The sequence below is a fragment of the Oncorhynchus mykiss genome, chromosome 21 (genome assembly GCF_013265735.2).
Source record: "Oncorhynchus mykiss isolate Arlee chromosome 21, USDA_OmykA_1.1, whole genome shotgun sequence".
Classification (NCBI taxonomy): domain Eukaryota; kingdom Metazoa; phylum Chordata; class Actinopteri; order Salmoniformes; family Salmonidae; genus Oncorhynchus; species Oncorhynchus mykiss.
In genome coordinates, this window is record NC_048585.1 from 6,170,618 (window position 1) to 6,189,149 (window position 18,532).

Consider the following 18,532-nt stretch of genomic DNA (forward strand, 5'->3'; position numbering starts at 1 on the left):
TGTATCTCTATGGGTCTGTATCTCTATGGGTCTGTATCTCTATGGGTCTGTATCTCTATGGGTCTGTATCTCTACGGGTATTTAAATGATCTGTTGTGACGGTCTGTATCTCTATGGGTCTGTATCTCTACGGGTCTGTATCTCTATGGGTCTGTATCTCTATGGGTCTGTATCTCTACGGGTATTTAAAGGATCTGTTGTGACGGTCTGTATCTCTATGGGTAAACAGGTAAACAACGTGTTTCCGAGGCTGAAAACAGCACCAGATATGTGTCCAAATGCCATCCCAGGACATACAGTACACCTGCTAAAAGGTTTCTCTCTGCTCTGTGTTTCACAGCACCAGATACGTGTCCAAATGCCATCCCAGGACATACAGTACACCTGCTAAAAGGTTTCTCTCTGCTCTGTGTTTCACAGCACCAGATACGTGTCCTAATGCCATCCCAGGACATACAGTACACCTGCTAAAGCGTTTCTCTCTGCTCTGTGTTTCACAGAGTCCTGTGCAGAGCGGACTGAAGGAAAGACCTAGTTAAGGGGCCTTACTTCCTGGAAGACAATCTGTGTCATAGCCCCTTCAGGCAGGACTTCACGAGAGTGACTCCCCAAAGCCCGTTTTGTGTTCCGCAGCTTTAAAAGACAAGCCCCTCCCCCCCTCTCTCTCTCATCCCCGATGCAGGAATGAAATGGACTGTGTCGCTCTGCTTTGCTTTCAATGCAAACGGCGCCGAGCTAGCGCTGCTTATGAACCTGTCGCACCTCTGAGATAGCCTGATGAGCTCACTAAACATACATGTTACATACATGTTGTCCTGAGACAAACCCCATGTTACATACATGATGTCCTGAGACAAACCCCATGTTACATACATGATGTCCTGGGACATTGAGGTCCTTTATCTACTTCCCCTGAGCCAGATGAACTAGTGGACACCATTTTTATGTCTCTGTGTCCAGTGTGAAGGAAGTTACAGAGGTAGATTCGCGAGCCAATGCTAACCGCGACGGTAACACTAGTTCGCTATAGCACTGGTGCTCGTTAGCAACTTCCCTTAAACTGCACATAGAGACATAGAGATAGTGTCCACGAGTTCATCTGACTCTGGGGGTGTAGATAAAGGACCTCAATGCCAAAATCCCCAAAGTATCCTTTTCAAGAGATACAGATCTATAGTTTCACCTGTCTTTAACCTAGGAGCTACAGGGCTAATGTTTCACCTGTCTTTAAACTAGGAGCTACAGATCTATAGTTTCACCTGTCTTTAACCTAGGAGCTACAGGGCTAATGTTTCACCTGTCTTTAAACTAGGAGCTACAGATCTATAGTTTCACCTGTCTTTAACCTAGGAGCTACAGATCTATAGTTTCACCTGTCTTTAACCTAGGAGCTACAGGGCTAATGTTTCACCTGTCTTTAACCTAGGAGTTACAGGGCTAATGTTTCACCTGTCTTTAACCTAGGAGCTACAGATCTATAGTTTCACCTGTCTTTAACCTAGGAGTTACAGGGCTAATGTTTCACCTGTCTTTAACCTAGGAGATACAGGGCTATAGTTTCACCTGTCTTTAACCTAGGAGATACAGATCTATAGTTTCACCTGTCTTTAAACTAGGAGCTACAGATCTATAGTTTCACCTGTCTTTAACCTAGGAGATACAGATCTATAGTTTCACCTGTCTTTAAACTAGGAGCTACAGATCTATAGTTTCACCTGTCTTTAACCTAGGAGTTACAGATCTATAGTTTCACCTGTCTTTAACCTAGGAGATACAGGGCTATAGTTTCACCTGTCTTTAAACTAGGAGCTACAGATCTATAGTTTCACCTGTCTTTAACCTAGGAGATACAGGGCTATAGTTTCACCTGTCTTTAACCTAGGAGATACAGGGCTATAGTTTCACCTGTCTTTAAACTAGGAGCTACAGATCTATAGTTTCACCTGTCTTTAACCTAGGAGATACAGGGCTATAGTTTCACCTGTCTTTAACCTAGGAGATACAGATCTATAGTTTCACCTGTCTTTAACTTAGGAGCTACAGAGCTATAGTTTCACCTGTCTTTAACCTAGGAGATACAGGGCTATAGTTTCACCTGTCTTTAACCTAGGAAATACAGATCTATAGTTTCACCTGTCTTTAAACTAGGAGCTACAGATCTATAGTTTCACCTGTCTTTAACCTAGGAGATACAGGGCTATAGTTTCACCTGTCTTTAACCTAGGAGCTACAGATCTATAGTTTCACCTGTCTTTAAACTTGGAGCTACAGGGCTATAGTTTCACCTGTCTTTAACCTAGGAGATACAGGGCTATAGTTTCACCTGTCTTTAACCTAGGAGCTACAGGGCTATAGTTTCACCTGTCTTTAACCTAGGAGCTACAGATCTATAGTTTCACCTGTCTTTAACCTAGGAGCTACAGATCTATAGTTTCACCTGTCTTTAAACTAGGAGCTACAGATCTATAGTTTCACCTCTATTTAAACTAGGAGCTACAGGGCTAATGTTTCACCTGTCTTTAACCTAGGAGCTACAGGGCTAATGTTTCACCTCTATTTAAACTAGGAGCTACAGGGCTAATGTTTCACCTCTATTTAAACTAGGCGCTACAGGGCTAATGTTTCACCTCTATTTAAACTAGGAGCTACAGGGCTAATGTTTCACCTGTCTTTAACCTAGGAGCTACAGATCTATAGTTTCACCTCTATTTAAACTAGGAGCTACAGGGCTGATGTTTCAGATGTCTTTAATTAAGGATCCGTCACTTTTTTTCCCATTTTCGCCTAAAATGACACACCCAAATCTAACTGCCTGTAGCTCAGGACATGAAGCAAGGATATGCATATTCTTGGAAAGGAAACACTTTGAAGTTAGTGGACATGTGAAAGGAATGTAGGAGAATAAAACACAATAGATCTGGTGAAAGAGAATACAAAGAAAAAATAAACCGTTCTTTTGTATTTTTTTGGTACCGGCATCTTTGAAATGCAAGAGAAAGGCCATAATGCATTATTCCAGCCCAGGTGCTATTTAGATCTTGGCCACTAGATGGCAGCAGTGTATGTGCAAAGTTTTAGACTGATATAAAGAACCATTGCAGTTCTGTTCAAAATGTTGTATCAAGACTGCCCAAATGTGCCTAATTTGTCTTTAACCTAGGAGATACAGGGCTATAGTTTCACCTGTCTTTAACCTAGGAGATACAGGGCTATAGTTTCACCTGTCTTTAAACTAGGAGCTACAGATCTATAGTTTCACCTGTCTTTAACCTAGGAGATACAGGGCTATAGTTTCACCTGTCTTTAACCTAGGAGATACAGATCTATAGTTTCACCTGTCTTTAACCTAGGAGCTACAGAGCTATAGTTTCACCTGTCTTTAACCTAGGAGATACAGGGCTATAGTTTCACCTGTCTTTAACCTAGGAAATACAGATCTATAGTTTCACCTGTCTTTAAACTAGGAGCTACAGATCTATAGTTTCACCTGTCTTTAACCTAGGAGATACAGGGCTATAGTTTCACCTGTCTTTAACCTAGGAGCTACAGATCTATAGTTTCACCTGTCTTTAAACTTGGAGCTACAGGGCTATAGTTTCACCTGTCTTTAACCTAGGAGATACAGGGCTATAGTTTCACCTGTCTTTAACCTAGGAGCTACAGGGCTATAGTTTCACCTGTCTTTAACCTAGGAGCTACAGATCTATAGTTTCACCTGTCTTTAACCTAGGAGCTACAGATCTATAGTTTCACCTGTCTTTAAACTAGGAGCTACAGATCTATAGTTTCACCTCTATTTAAACTAGGAGCTACAGGGCTAATGTTTCACCTGTCTTTAACCTAGGAGCTACAGGGCTAATGTTTCACCTCTATTTAAACTAGGAGCTACAGGGCTAATGTTTCACCTCTATTTAAACTAGGCGCTACAGGGCTAATGTTTCACCTCTATTTAAACTAGGAGCTACAGGGCTAATGTTTCACCTGTCTTTAACCTAGGAGCTACAGATCTATAGTTTCACCTCTATTTAAACTAGGAGCTACAGGGCTGATGTTTCAGATGTCTTTAATTAAGGATCCGTCACTTTTTTTCCCATTTTCGCCTAAAATGACACACCCAAATCTAACTGCCTGTAGCTCAGGACATGAAGCAAGGATATGCATATTCTTGGAAAGGAAACACTTTGAAGTTAGTGGACATGTGAAAGGAATGTAGGAGAATAAAACACAATAGATCTGGTGAAAGAGAATACAAAGAAAAAATAAACCGTTCTTTTGTATTTTTTTGGTACCGGCATCTTTGAAATGCAAGAGAAAGGCCATAATGCATTATTCCAGCCCAGGTGCTATTTAGATCTTGGCCACTAGATGGCAGCAGTGTATGTGCAAAGTTTTAGACTGATATAAAGAACCATTGCAGTTCTGTTCAAAATGTTGTATCAAGACTGCCCAAATGTGCCTAATTTGTTCATTAATTACTTTTCATGTTCAACATTGTGCAATCTCCTCAAACAATAGCATGGTATAATTTCACAGTAATAGCTACTGTAAATTGGACAGTGCATTTAGATGAAAAATGATTTAAGTTTTCTGCCAATATCAGACATGTCTATGTCCTGGGAAATGTTCTTGTTACTTACAACCTCATGCTAATCGCATTAGCCTACGTTAGCTCAACCGTCCCGTGGCCGGGACACCGATCCCAAAGAAGTGTTAAACTAGGAGCTACAGAGCTATAATTTCAGCTCTCTTTAAACCACAGACTAGTCACAAAGCAAAAGTCCTTACACAGAGACTACAGTACCGGAGCTACTGTTAACCTTCACACACACACACACACACACACACACACACACACACACACACACACACGCACACACACACACACACACACACCTCTGTCTCTATTTAACAGTTTTAAAGGGGGGCAGCTGGCTGTAGCACAGCAGGTAGGCCTCTAGCATACAGCTGGGTTGGAGCTGGGGTCCCTTCAGGGAGACGGGAATACAGGGTGGTCCTCAACTGAACAACGTCCCCTCCTCGTTTCAACACCTCCATTGAAGCCGAGAGGAAGTCATTGAAGGCAGATTTAAACGTTGGGAGGATTATAAAGAACCGCTTTTCTGGCCTCAACATATAGCAGCGGCACCCCCTAACCCCAATTACAACTCTAACTTAACACCCCCTAACCCCAATTACAACTCTAACTTAACACCCCCTAACCCCTCTAACATCTATAACACAACAAGGAAACAGGTACTGTAAAAGGATTCATCTAAGGGCAGCTAACCAGGTCTCTACTTCACTGTGATTAATCTAAAGGTAGCTAATCAGGTCTCTACTTCACTGTGATTAATCTAAAGGTAGCTAACCAGGTCTCTACTTCACTGTGATTAATCTAAAGGTAGCTAACCAGGTCTCTACTTCACTGTGATTAATCTAAAGGTAGCTAATCAGGTCTCTACTTCACTGTGATTAATCTAAAGGTAGCTAATCAGGTCTCTACCTCACTGGGATGAATCTAATGGTAACTAACCAGGTCTCTACTTCACTGTGATTAATCTAAAGGTAGCTAATCAGGTCTCTACTTCACTGTGATTAATCTAAAGGTAGCTAATCAGGTCTCTACTTCACTGTGATTAATCTAAAGGTAGCTAATCAGGTCTCTACTTCACTGTGATTAATCTAAAGGTAGCTAATCAGGTCTCTACTTCACTGTGATTAATCTTAAGGTAGCTAACCAGGTCTCTACTTCACTGTGATTAATCTAAAGGTAGCTAACCAGGTCTCTACATCACTTTGATTAATCTAAGGGTAGCTAACCAGGTCTCTACTTCACTGTGATTAATCTAAAAGGTAGCTAACCAGGTCTCTACATCATTTTGATTAATCTAAGGGTAGCTAATCAGGTCTCTACTTCACTGGGATAAGTATAAAGGTAGCTAACCAGGTCTCTACTTCGTTGTGCCAAAGATGCTAGAACAACAAATGTGAAGTTAGCCGAGTGGAATTGTGGAATTGGTGGTGGTGTGTGGATAGAACGCACCGTTTCCAGGACAGCAGTGTGGTAATCAGAAGTATTGTCTTACCGTAGGTAATCTCTCCGACAGAGGATGAGGTTGGCTTTGGTATAGAGCGTGGAGCCCACCTCTCCCAGCCTGCAGTCACAGCAGGCACACTTGAGACAGTCCTCGTGCCAGTATTTATCCAGGGCCTTGAGCAGATATCGGTCCTTAATCTTCCGGTTGCAGCCGGCACAGCCCTTTGGCTTGGTGTCCGGCTGGACGGAGAGCATTTGTATACCTGGGAGGAGAAGAGGAGAAAGATGTCAGAGCGACGAAGAACAATGAACAATGAACACTTTGAACAGTGTCTCTGTCGCATGCTGGAAGGTGGCCACTTGAATGCCCGGAGGGGTGGAGGAGAAGAGCACATTAGACCAGTGAAAACCAACAGGGATAATGCTATGCTAACTCTAGGTTCTCAGATAATGCTATGCTAACTCTTAGTTCTCAGATAATGCTATGCTAACTCTTAGTTCTCAGATAATGCTATGCTAACTCTTAGTTCTCAGATAATGCTATGCTAACAATTAGTTCTCAGATAATGCTATGCTAACAATTCGTTCTCAGATCAGATAATGCTATGCTAACTCTTAGTTCTCAGATAATGCTATGCTAACTCTTAGTTCTCGGATAATGCTATGCTAACTCTTAGTTCTCGGATAATGCTATGCTAACTCTTAGTTCTCAGATGATGCTACGCTAACTGTTAGTGCTCAGGTAATGCTATGCTAACTCTTAGTTCTCAGAAAATGCTAACTTGATAGTGGTCAAGAGAAACAGCTCCACTGATAAACATTGGGGGACATTCTGAGCAAATATATAGAGAAAAACACCCTGTAGACTTCCATTCTTAACACAACACACACAAAGATACATACATGAAGCCATGGATCTAAAAGTCATTCCTACAAATCTCCTCTCTCTCTCTCCCTCTCTCTCTCTCTCTCTCTCTCTCTAGTGGGACAGGGAGTGGTCTAAGTAGTGCAGGTTTCTGGGTATTGTTAGGGGTCTACACGAAGGCGTGAAGAGGCTTTGTTGAGGTTGCGAGGGGGGCCCATACTAGCCCTCAATTAGTATTCTAGCTCCAACCTGAGGAGGGGAGCCCACCCCCGCTTCCCTTTGTTACCCCCTATTTACCAGACACACACACGCTCGCATGCACACACACACACACGCTGTCTGGCATGCACACACACACGCTCGCATGCACACACACACACACACACACACACACACGCTGTCTGGCATGCACACACACACGCTCGCATGCACACACACACACACACACACACACACGTTCGCAGGCAAAGAGTGAAGGACTGTTTAAATGTATGTGTTATTCCCGTAAAGAGTGAAGGACTGTGTTATTCCCATAAAGAGTGAAGGACTGTGTTATTCCCGTAAAGAGTGAAGGACTGTGTTATTCCCATAAAGAGTGAAGGACTGTGTTATTCCCATAAAGAGTGAAGGACTGTGTTATTCCCGTAAAGAGTGAAGGACTGTGTTATTCCCGTAAAGAGTGAAGGACTGTGTTATTCCCGTAAAGAGTGAAGGACTGTGTTATTCCCATAAAGAGTGAAGGACTGTGTTATTCCCGTAAAGAGTGAAGGACTGTGTTATTCCCGTAAAGAGTGAAGGACTGTGTTATTCCCGTAAAGAGTGAAGGACTGTGTTACTCCCGTAAAGAGTGAAGGACTGTGTTATTCCCGTAAAGAGTGAAGGACTGTGTTATTCCCGTAAAGAGTGAAGGACTGTGTTACTCCCGTAAAGAGTGAAGGACTGTGTTATTCCCGTAAAGAGTGAAGGACTGTGTTATTCCCGTAAAGAGTGAAGGACTGTGTTACTCCCGTAAAGAGTGAAGGACTGTGTTACTCCCGTAAAGAGTGAAGGACTGGTTAAATGTATGTGTTATTCCCGTAAAGGGTGAAGGACTGTGTTATTCCCGTAAAGAGTGAAGGACTGTGTTATTCCCGTAAAGAGTGAAGGACTGTGTTACTCCCGTAAAGAGTGAAGGACTGTGTTATTCCCGTAAAGAGTGAAGGACTGTGTTATTCCCGTAAAGAGTGAAGGACTGTGTTATTCCCGTAAAGAGTGAAGGACTGTGTTACTACCGTAAAGAGTGAAGGACTGTGTTATTCCCGTAAAGAGTGAAGGACTGTGTTACTCCCGTAAAGAGTGAAGGACTGGTTAAATGTATGTGTTATTCCCGTAAAGGGTGAAGGACTGTGTTATTCCCATAAAGAGTGAAGGACTGTGTTATTCCCGTAAAGAGTGAAGGACTGTGTTACTCCCGTAAAGAGTGAAGGACTGTGTTATTCCCGTAAAGAGTGAAGGACTGTGTTATTCCCGTAAAGAGTGAAGGACTGTGTTACTCCCGTAAAGAGTGAAGGACTGTGTTATTCCCGTAAAGAGTGAAGGACTGTGTTATTCCCGTAAAGAGTGAAGGACTGTGTTATTCCCATAAAGAGTGAAGGACTGTGTTACTCCCGTAAAGAGTGAAGGACTGTGTTATTCCGTGAAGGTTTGTTGTTTGCAAACTATTATTTGTTTTTGTGTTTTGTGGCTGTGATGTCACAATACGCTGTTCCCTTAAAACTGTACGAGGAAATGGCTTCCTAGTTTCCTTGTTGACAAACGGATTATTACATAGTAACAAGTGATACAATGCCATAACCCAGAATCTGCAAATACAACACTCTATTGAAAACAGACAATCAATCTAAACTACTTCATCTACTGTGAAATGATCCCCTAAGTAGAAAGTCTATGACAATGTTCTTTCTGATTGTGTGAACACTGTTCACTACAACGCTAACACAACCATTGCAATGGTGCGTCAAAAACCCTATCGTTCCGTTATCAAGACCTTCCACTGGGGGCCTCGGTGAAACCAACGTTGAACCGACGTGGAATAGACGTTGAATTAACGTCTGTGCCCAGTGGGTGTAGGCTCAATCCTTCGGCTGCTGTAGCATTGCCTCCTCTGCCTCTTGTCCTTGTAGGACAGAGAGACTAATGGCACATTCCCATAACCAGGCCAGTCTGTACATTACTCACATAACACAATGTATTTATTTATTTTACCTTTATTTAACTAGGCAAGTCAGTTAAGAACAAATTCTTATTTTCAATGACAGACTAGGGGCAGAACGACAGATTTGAACCTTGCAGCTTGGGGGTTTGAACTTGCAACCATTCCGGTTACTAGTCCAACGCTCTAACCACTAGGCTACCCTGCCTCTAACCACTAGGCTACCCTGCCTCTAACCACTAGGCTACCTGCCTCTAACCACTAGGCTACCCTGCCTCTAACCACTAGGCTACCTGCCTCTAACCATTAGGCTACCCTGCCTCTAACCACTAGGCTACCTGCCTCTAACCATTAGGCTACCTGCCTCTAACTACTAGGCTACCCTGCCTCTAACCACTAGGCTACCTGCCTCTAACCACTAGACTACCTGCCTCTAACCACTAGGCTACCCTGCCTCTAACCACTAGACTACCTGCCACTAACCACTAGGCTACCTGCCTCTAACCACTAGGCCACCTGCCTCTAATCACTAGGCTACCTGCCTCTAACCACTAGGCTACCTGCGTCTAACCACTAGGCTACCTGCCTCTAGCCACTAGGCTACCTGCCTCTAACCACTAGGCTACCTGCCTCTAACCACTAGGCTACCTGCCTCTAACCACTAGGCCCCAACAATAGTGACTAGAGCTTTTCCTGAAAGCTCTCATTCAGATCCTGTTCAAATGAATGTTGTTGTTTTTTATCAGAGGGGGAGAAAACGCCATCAAACGGGTTCCGCCATAATGAGAGGATGAGAGAAGTTTGACTCCCTGGTCTCACCTCCTCATAGGTTTAGAGAAGTAAGAGGTTTGACTCCCTGGTCTCACCTCCTCATAGGTTTAGAGAAGTAAGAGGTTTGACTCCCTGGTCTCCCCTCCTCTCCTCATAAGTTTAGAGAAGTAAGAGTTTTGACTCCCTGGTCTCCCCTCCTGATAGGTTTAGAGAAGTAAGAGGTTTGACTCCCTGGTCTCCTCTCCTCATAGGTTTAGAGAAGTAAGAGTTTTGACTCCCTGGTCTCCTCTCCTCATAGGTTTAGAGAAGTAAGAGGTTTGACTCCCTGGTCTCCTCTCCTCATAGGTTTAGAGAAGTAAGAGGTTTGACTCCCTGGTCTCCCCTCCCCTCCTCATAGGTTTAGAGAAGTAAGAGGTTTGACTCCCAGGTCTCCCCTCCCCTCCTGATAGGTTTAGAGAAGTAAGAGTTTTGACTCCCTGGTCTCCTCTCCTCATAGGTTTAGAGAAGTAAGAGGTTTGACTCCCTGGTCTCCTCTCCTCATAGGTTTAGAGAAGTAAGAGTTTTGACTCCCTGGTCTCCCCTCCTGATAGGTTTAGAGAAGTAAGAGGTTTGACTCCCTGGTCTCCTCTCCTCATAGGTTTAGAGAAGTAAGAGTTTTGACTCCCTGGTCTCCTCTCCTCATAGGTTTAGAGAAGTAAGAGGTTTGACTCCCTGGTCTCCTCTCCTCATAGGTTTAGAGAAGTAAGAGTTTTGACTCCCTGGTCTCCTCTCCTCATAGGTTTAGAGAAGTAAGAGGTTTGACTCCCTGGTCTCACCTCCTCATAGGTTTAGAGAAGTAAGAGGTTTGACTCCCTGGTCTCCCCTCCTCTCCTCATAGGTTTAGAGAAGTAAGAGGTTTGACTCCCTGGTCTCCCCTCCTCATAGGTTTAGAGAAGTAAGAGTTTTGACTCCCAGGTCTCCTCTCCTCATAGGTTTAGGACCCCGTTGGAATTGATTCCCCACATGATGACTCTCTCAAAGCAACAGAAGCGCTGTTAAAATGCCGTTGGGAAAGCTGCAAGTTTTTGGGGGGGCCACGTAGATTTTCCAACAACTGCCAAAGGGGAAGCGTCGAACAGAATATCAATTTTCCATAAACGGAAGGAAATTACAGCTGCTTTCTGAGACCTAAATGTATTTGTTTATTTCTATAGACTACCCACTTTTAACACACACTTTTTAATTTTTTTAATTTTTATTTTCAGTTGTTTCCACGTCATTTCTATAAAAAAAAAAACGACCGTTGAACCGACGTGGAATAGACGGTGAATTAACGTCTGTGCCCAGTGGGTGTAGACTCAATCATTCGGCTGCTGTAGCATTGCCTCCTCTGCCTCTTGTCCTTGTAGGACAGAGAGACTAATGGCACATTCCCAATCACATAGACTACGGTAACCTATTCCTGTGTGTCACAGTATACCCCCCCCCCCCCCCCCCCCCCAAATAACAACAACAACAACAACAACAACAATAACCGGAGGTAAAATGTTATCTGCTGCCTGACACGCCGAGGCGACGAGAGAGAGAGAGAGAGAGCAAACAGCAAAGAGCCAATTTCATTCCCCCCCTTTTTTCAACTGCATCACTGCTGCGCGACACCGAGATGCTGTGACATTTTCACCCGGTTATCGGTTTAATTACGGTTGTCATGGCAGCAGAGTGCTCGGTAAAAGGCTGCTAAAGGAGAAATCCTTTTTTTGTTGTTGTTGATGCAGCTCACAACACGACGACAGAATAAATAAAAAACACACACAGAGAACAGGAAGAGAAGAGAGAGAGAGAGAGAGATGGGATGGTAAATTCGTAGCCTTTCAAAACGATGTGTTACATTGTAAATGTATTTTTTGTTAATGTTTTTTTTCTTCTTCTCCTATCAATCTCTATTGACTGATTAGATTAGATAGACTAAACAGTGAACAGGCAATTTTGCTGCAGCGCGGATAGATAAGACTCCGCATGCAGGACGACTACACGATAATAATCAGATAGACTGAAACATTGTTTTAACTTCTCGGCTCCGCGCATCACACATTCATCACAACAATGAATAACGGCACAGAGCCACGCATTTACAAAACACAACCCAAACCTGGCCGCAGAACAATATAACGCAAAGAAACCTCTGTCTCTTACCGAAACTTTTCTCCCCTTTCTGCATTTGTTGACCCTCGTCGGGAGCCCGAACCACCATGCAACAAGAGATCCGTCCGAACCCAGAATCCTAAATTCACCCGATGGATGGATTATCTCTCTATGGCCAAGTGAGCAATCAGCCAGCTGTATGCACGCACGTTCCGTTTTCTCACCGAGGGTGGCTATCTTTTGTTATGTGTAACAATCCCACCTCGTCCGCGCGCACAAACACAGAATGGGGAAAAAAAAGGAGCGCGAGAGAGAGAGAATCACGGGTCCGCTATCACCCAGCGCCACACGGTGATGTAAAACCGCGTTTGTCACAACAGTGCTCGACTATGAAATGAAATCGTCCAGGCAGCACACAGCACACAGTCGCAGGGTGCTTGGCGAGTGACAGGCAGCGAACAAAATGACAGCAGATGACAAAGGCATATGCTTCCCCCCTTCGCGGCGCCCTAATCTCCTAACATAAACCCATCGTGCTCTGCGTTCGTACTGCCAGTCTATACCCCAGGGATCATCAACTACATTCAGCCACAGGACGATGTTGTCTTGCTGATGATCAGGGAGCCGACATATAATTACAAATCATTTGTAGACTGTAAATTGACAGCAAGAAAACCCAAAACAGATTAAAGCATTTGTCAAAATAAAATGAAAAATCAAACCTTACAATTGTATAGATCAGATATCTCTCGCTCTCTCTATTTTACATGGGAATACTTTGGAACAGATTTACTAAATTAAAATGACTTGGAGCTAATTTCCTGGTGGCTTTTTTTGTGTGTCATTTATGTCCAACAATTGTTTAGAAAAATTTTATGAGAGGGGGAAATAAAAATCACTACCCGGGCCAAATTCGGCCCGCAGGCCGCCAGTTGGGGATCTCTGCTAAACCCTTTATTTCTCAGCGGGATGTAGTTTTTCAGTGCACATACAGAACCCTACTAGTAATGAGAGTCTGAGGCTATTTCAGACCAGCATGACCAAGAGAATCCAGTGGCATCTGTCCGACATATTTCAGAAAGATTCATCAAATCAAATAAATCCCAAATGCCTTTTTTTCCACGTTGTTTACATTTCAGAACAATCGGTCCATATTACAACAGTCCTTCCATATGTCGAGCTAAAAGAAAAACATCTAGATTATTTCATTATCTTTTTTAAAAAGGTAGACCATAATGGCCATCACCTCATTGGAAAGACACACCTGAAAAAGGGTGCCACGTCCCGAAAGCACACATCTGAAATCCACAACATGGCTTTATAGTGAGGAAACGTTACCAAAAAAAAAACAAAGATCATCAAGAAACAAACAGGTCATTACCGGATAGAGGCAGATCGTCATTTAATTAGACTAGAACAATATCAATCAGCTGATGTCACAAAGTGCTGTACAGAAACCCCCAGCCTAAAAACCCCAAACAGAAAGCAATACAGATGTAGAATCACGGTTAAAATATAACTAAGAACAATGAGGAATCAGTAACTCACTTTCGTCCGGGTGCGTCATCGACGGATTTATATAGAATGGAAAAAAGTGAATAGAATCCAAATCTAATATGTTATTAAAATACTTCCTCCTCAACTCACCTTTCTAAAAGCCCGAGTTACGCAGAACAGACGGCTAACTTCAGATCAGGCACCCCCGCCCTTCAACACTCCAGCTGTATATATATATATATATATATATATATATATCCTCTCGTTTGCGTAAAGTTCACCAAACTGACATGGCGACGCGACGGACTAGAGATTGGAGTGATGTTCAGCAGTCTTGAAATAATCAGGTCCTCATGGATCATCAGATCACGAACGAACCGAGAAGAGGCCGTTGGGTACAGACAACAACAAACAAACAAACAAACAAAAAGACTACAGGTGTTTTGTTCACTGTATATCCGCTGCCGAGCGCCGAGCAGAGCTGCGTCGGTAGTCGAGGCTATATCACCTCCTCTCTGGCTGAGGGTCACTTCCCGCGCATCAGTGAGTGAGACTGAGAGAGGAGAAACAGTGAAGCTTTATTATCTACAAAGCCCCAATCCCTCACCACCACCAGAGACAATCACACCACGACAACGATAAGGTCATTCATTCACTTATTACCGACACCTCGCAGAGTAACGGGGGGGGACGCATGCGTGTGGGCGCGTGCTCCCCTCCCTCACTTTCCTCTCAAACATTATTTTAAAGCAGAGTAAAGGGAGGGGGGGACGCAGTTTTCAGCTTTTTTTTCTCCCCCACACAGCGGAGTCATGTTTTTACTGTATCTCTGTGATGTGTGATTATCTGTACAGTGAAACAATGACAGAAAACAGTCCACGCAGCCAACACTCCTACAGAGATTATCACGCGTAGGAAATCACAGTATGAAATGAAATTGGTGTATCAGCTCCCGCTCTCTTCTGGACACTGAATGTGATTTATATCACAGCTAATGGAGTTGGAGGTTTAAACAGTATTTATGAACAAGCTATTTGTTAGTATTTATCATTATGCGTTATTGAAATCACCTCAGTTGGTTCCACGCGTCCGTCTATGGTGAGGGGTGACGCGAGGTGAAGCCCGAGCAGAGCGATCACTATCCCATTTTTACAAACCGTGTGAATCAATCTCTGTCCATGTCAAGACATCCATACTAATTATATGGTATGTCCAATGCAATATGGCAGGTAGCCTAGTGGGTATTTTGGGCCAGTAACCGAGAGGGTGCTAGATTGGATCCCCCGAGCTGACAAGGTAAAAATCTGTCGTTCTGCCCCTGAACAAGGCAGTTAACCCACTGTTCCTAGGCCGTCATTATAAATAATAATTTGTTCTTAATTAATTGACTTGCCTAGTTAAATAAAGGATCAAATAAATAGTGTGATATAGCAGATAGCCAGTGCACAAGAACAATATAGCTAAATTAACATCTAGAGAGACTAATCTAATTAGTAGGGTTAAGTTAATGTCTAACATACTAGATTATTCCCCTTTTCTTCCTGCTATAATAAAGAACGTTACGCACAGCCTCCAGACGAGGATTGATTGAAAAGTGGAAGTTCAAGTTCCCTTTAATAGAAATGACAGTTATAAGAGGGGAAATTGTCATATCAGAGGCCACACCACATAGAAACTGAAAACACAGAGAGAGGGAGAGAGAGAGAGAGAGAGAGAGGTGAAGAAATAGAGATAAAGACAGAGAAAGAGGAGAGAGACAGATGGATGAAGAGAGAGAGAACAAGATCGAGAGAGAGAGAGGTAGAGGGAGCCTGAAAGAGAGATAGAGGGAGAGAGATAGAGAGATAGAGGGAGAGAGATAGAGAGATAGAGGGAGAGAGATAGAGAGATAGAGGGAGAGAGAAAGAGAGATAGAGGGAGAGAGAAAGAGAGATAGAGGGAGAGAGATAGAGGGAGAGAGAAAGATAGAGGGAGAGAGATAGAGAGAGAGAGAAAGAGAGATAGAGGGAGAGAGAAAGAAAGTGGTAGAGAGAGACACAGAGAAAGAGAGTGGTAGAGAGAGACACAGAGAAAGAAAGTGGTAGAGAGAGACACAGAGAAAGAGAGTGGTAGAGCGAGACACAGAGAAAGAAAGTGGTAGAGAGAGACACAGAGAAAGAAAGTGGTAGAGAGAGACACAGAGAAAGAGAGTGGTAGAGAGAGACACTCAGAGAAAGAGAGAAAGAGAGAGAGACAGAGAAAGAGAGAGACACACAGAGAGAAAGGGAGAGGTAGAGAGAGAGAGACACAGAGAAAGAGAGAGGGAGAGGTAGGGAGAGACACAGAGAAAGAGAGAGGGGGAGGTAGGGAGAGACAGAGAAAGAGAGAGGGGGAGGTAGGGAGAGACACAGAGAAAGAGAGAGGTAGGGAGAGACACACAGAGAAAGAGAGAGAGAGAGACACAGAGAAAGAGAGAGGGAGATAGACACACAGAGAAAGAGAGTGGTATAGAGAGACACAGAGAAAGAGAGAGGGAGAGACACACAGAGAAAGAGAAAGAGAGAGACACACAGAGACAGAGAAAGAGAGTGGAAGAGAGAGACACACAGAGGTAGAGGTAAAGAAGTCAACATGCAGGGGCACGCCAGTCATGCTCAGTCTACAGTATACTTCCCAAATGGCACCCTAATTCCCTATTGGTGCACACTACCAGTGACCAGGGCCTGGGCCCTCATGGTCGAAAGGGGACAGGAGGCTGTTTGGGATGCAGCCTAAAAGGCTGGTCGGTAATGAGACGGTCATAAAAAGCTCCTCGGTAGTTAAAGTGATGGGGATGCATTAAAACTGACAGGGTATTACCTGCCTATAATTACCTTTTGTCATGGATTGAATTATTTCAAAGCGGTCCTATCTTCATAATCAGCCAATTTAAAGCAGGGAGTCGTTTTAGTCCATCCGTGTAAGAGGGTCGAAGGAAAAATATGAAGAGAGAGAGAGAGAAGAAAAAAAAAGAGTGAGAGAGGTGATAGATGGAGAGTGAGTGAGAGAGAAGAAATATTGAGAGAGATGGAGAGAGAAAGAGAGAGAGAAAGAGAGAGAGAGAGAGATGAAGAGAGAGAGGTGGAGAGTGAGAGAGAAATATTGAGAGAGATGGAGAGAGAAAGAGAGAGAGAGAGAGAGATGAAGAGAGAGAGAAAGAGAGAGAGGTGGAGAGTGAGTGAGAGAGAGAAATATTGAGAGAGATGGAGAGAGAAAGAGAGAGAGAGATGAAGACAGAACACAACCACCTATTGCTCTCATTGTAGCCTTTACACCTCCCCCACATTCCCTCCTTCATCCGCCGCATAATCACGCCAATTATTCGCTCAGAATATCAAGGAATAGGATGAGAGACAAAATGGCATCACATATACAAAGAAGAGAGATCTTGACAGACGTTACATTGTTATGGGATGACAGGGGGTTATGTGGGTAAAGTAGCCCCTAATCCGGTGAAAAACGGTGTCGCGCCAAATCTCTCTGAGGAGACACACGTCTTTACAAAACGGGCTCGAATAACAGCGTGTTATTTCCTAGCCTCCACAAACCCATCTCTCTCTCTAACTCTATCGCTCTCTCTTTCTCTCTCTCTCTCACACACACACACACACACACACACACACACACACACACACACACACACACACACACACACACACACACACACACACACACACACACACACACACACACACACACACACACACACACACCCTCCAGTGGTGAAATATAACGGCGGCAGCAGAGAGGCACGAAAGCCCACCCGTCCAACCGAAAGCCCACCCGTCCAACCGGGAAGCGTTACAGCAGCCTGGGATACAGATGCTCTTTCTACCGGGACTGAATGAGGTGCACGATTACCGCGCTACGGAGAGGAAATCTTTTCACCGGCAGGATTAAAGTAAAACGATATTTTTCCCCCGTTGCTCTTACCATCAGCTTAACTGTCCTGTTAATATCCTACAAACCCATTGATTTCCAGCGACGGCATTAACTTAAGCCTTATTTCCAAACATCTCCACCTGCTATATAAATCTCGGACATGCAGCAGTGACTACTGCCCCCCCCCCCCCATCCCTCCCCAATCCAACAGCATCACCACACAACAACATAAATCACCTACCTTCTTTCAGAGGGATGCTCATGCGTAAAAAAAATATTACCAGTCGAAGGTTGGCAGTTTAATCTCTTGCCTGTTTTCTGTTGAGTGTTACATTGAAAACAAAACGTGTCCACTATTTGTATAGTCCTTTATACTTAGCCTGTTCTGTTAAAAAGGCTGAGTGCGTGAGTAAGAAGTAGCGCAAAAAAAAAAACCCACTGTAGCCTACGAGGGAAAAAGTTGTCCTTGATGCTGCGAGTTGTTGGCACAATTGTAGCCAATAGCCGCCCCTCTTTTCACAGCGGCTTGGATGAAAAAGCACCACCTGTCTCAACTCAACTCCCTTGCGCTCTCTCTCCCCCTCTCTCTGTCGTCCTCCCTGGTCGCTCTCTTTCTCTGTCGTCCTCCCTGGTCTCTCTCTCTGTCGTCCTCCCTGGTCTCACTCTCTCTGTCTCCACGGTTCTTCTCTTCTCTCTTTGTTTTATCTCGCAATGTCTGTTTCTTCTATTCCCTCTCTTTTCCTTTCCTTCCTTCCCTGATAGTTTCCTCCCTCTCTCTTCCTTCCCTGATAGTTTCCTCCCTCTCTCTTCCTTCCCTGATAGTTTCTTCCCTCTCTCTTCCTTTCCTTCCTTCCCTGATAGTTTCTTCCCTCTCTCTTCCTTCCCTGATAGTTTCCTCCCTCTCTCTTCCTTTCCTTCCTTCCCTGATAGTTTCCTCCCTCTCTCTTCCTTTCCTGGTAGTTTCTTCCCTCTCTCTTCCTTTCCTTCCTTTCCTGGTATTCTTCCCTCTCTCTTCCTTTCCTTCCTTCCCTGATAGTTTCCTCCCTCTCTCTCTCTTCCTTCCCTTCCTTCCCTGATAGTTTCTTCCCTCTCTCTTCCTTTCCTTCCTTCCCTGATAGTTTCCTCCCTCCCTCTTCCTTTCCTTCCTTCC

At 43.9% G+C, this 18,532-nt stretch overlaps 1 protein-coding gene across 5 annotated transcripts in view; it reads right to left on the reverse strand.

The window, feature by feature from the left end:
• LOC110499738 (LIM domain only protein 3) overlaps nucleotides 1-18,193 on the reverse strand; it is a 121,676-nt gene extending 103,483 nt beyond the window's left edge. The window contains exons 1-2 of one of the 5 annotated variants that reach the window (XM_036956696.1): nucleotides 17,624-18,193; nucleotides 6,087-6,300 (exon numbers count right to left, since the gene is read on the reverse strand). In XM_036956696.1, coding sequence (XP_036812591.1) covers nucleotides 6,087-6,300; nucleotides 17,624-17,645 — 236 coding nt within the window. In that variant the 5' untranslated portion in view covers nucleotides 17,646-18,193. Of the gene's footprint in view, nucleotides 1-6,086; nucleotides 6,301-6,940; nucleotides 6,998-12,036; nucleotides 12,507-13,632; nucleotides 14,050-16,334; nucleotides 16,457-17,623 lie in introns of those variants that run through there. The other 4 variants (XM_036956697.1, XM_036956698.1, XM_036956694.1 and 1 more) reach the window with 4 other exon arrangements.
• Between the last annotated feature and the right edge of the window lie 339 nt (nucleotides 18,194-18,532).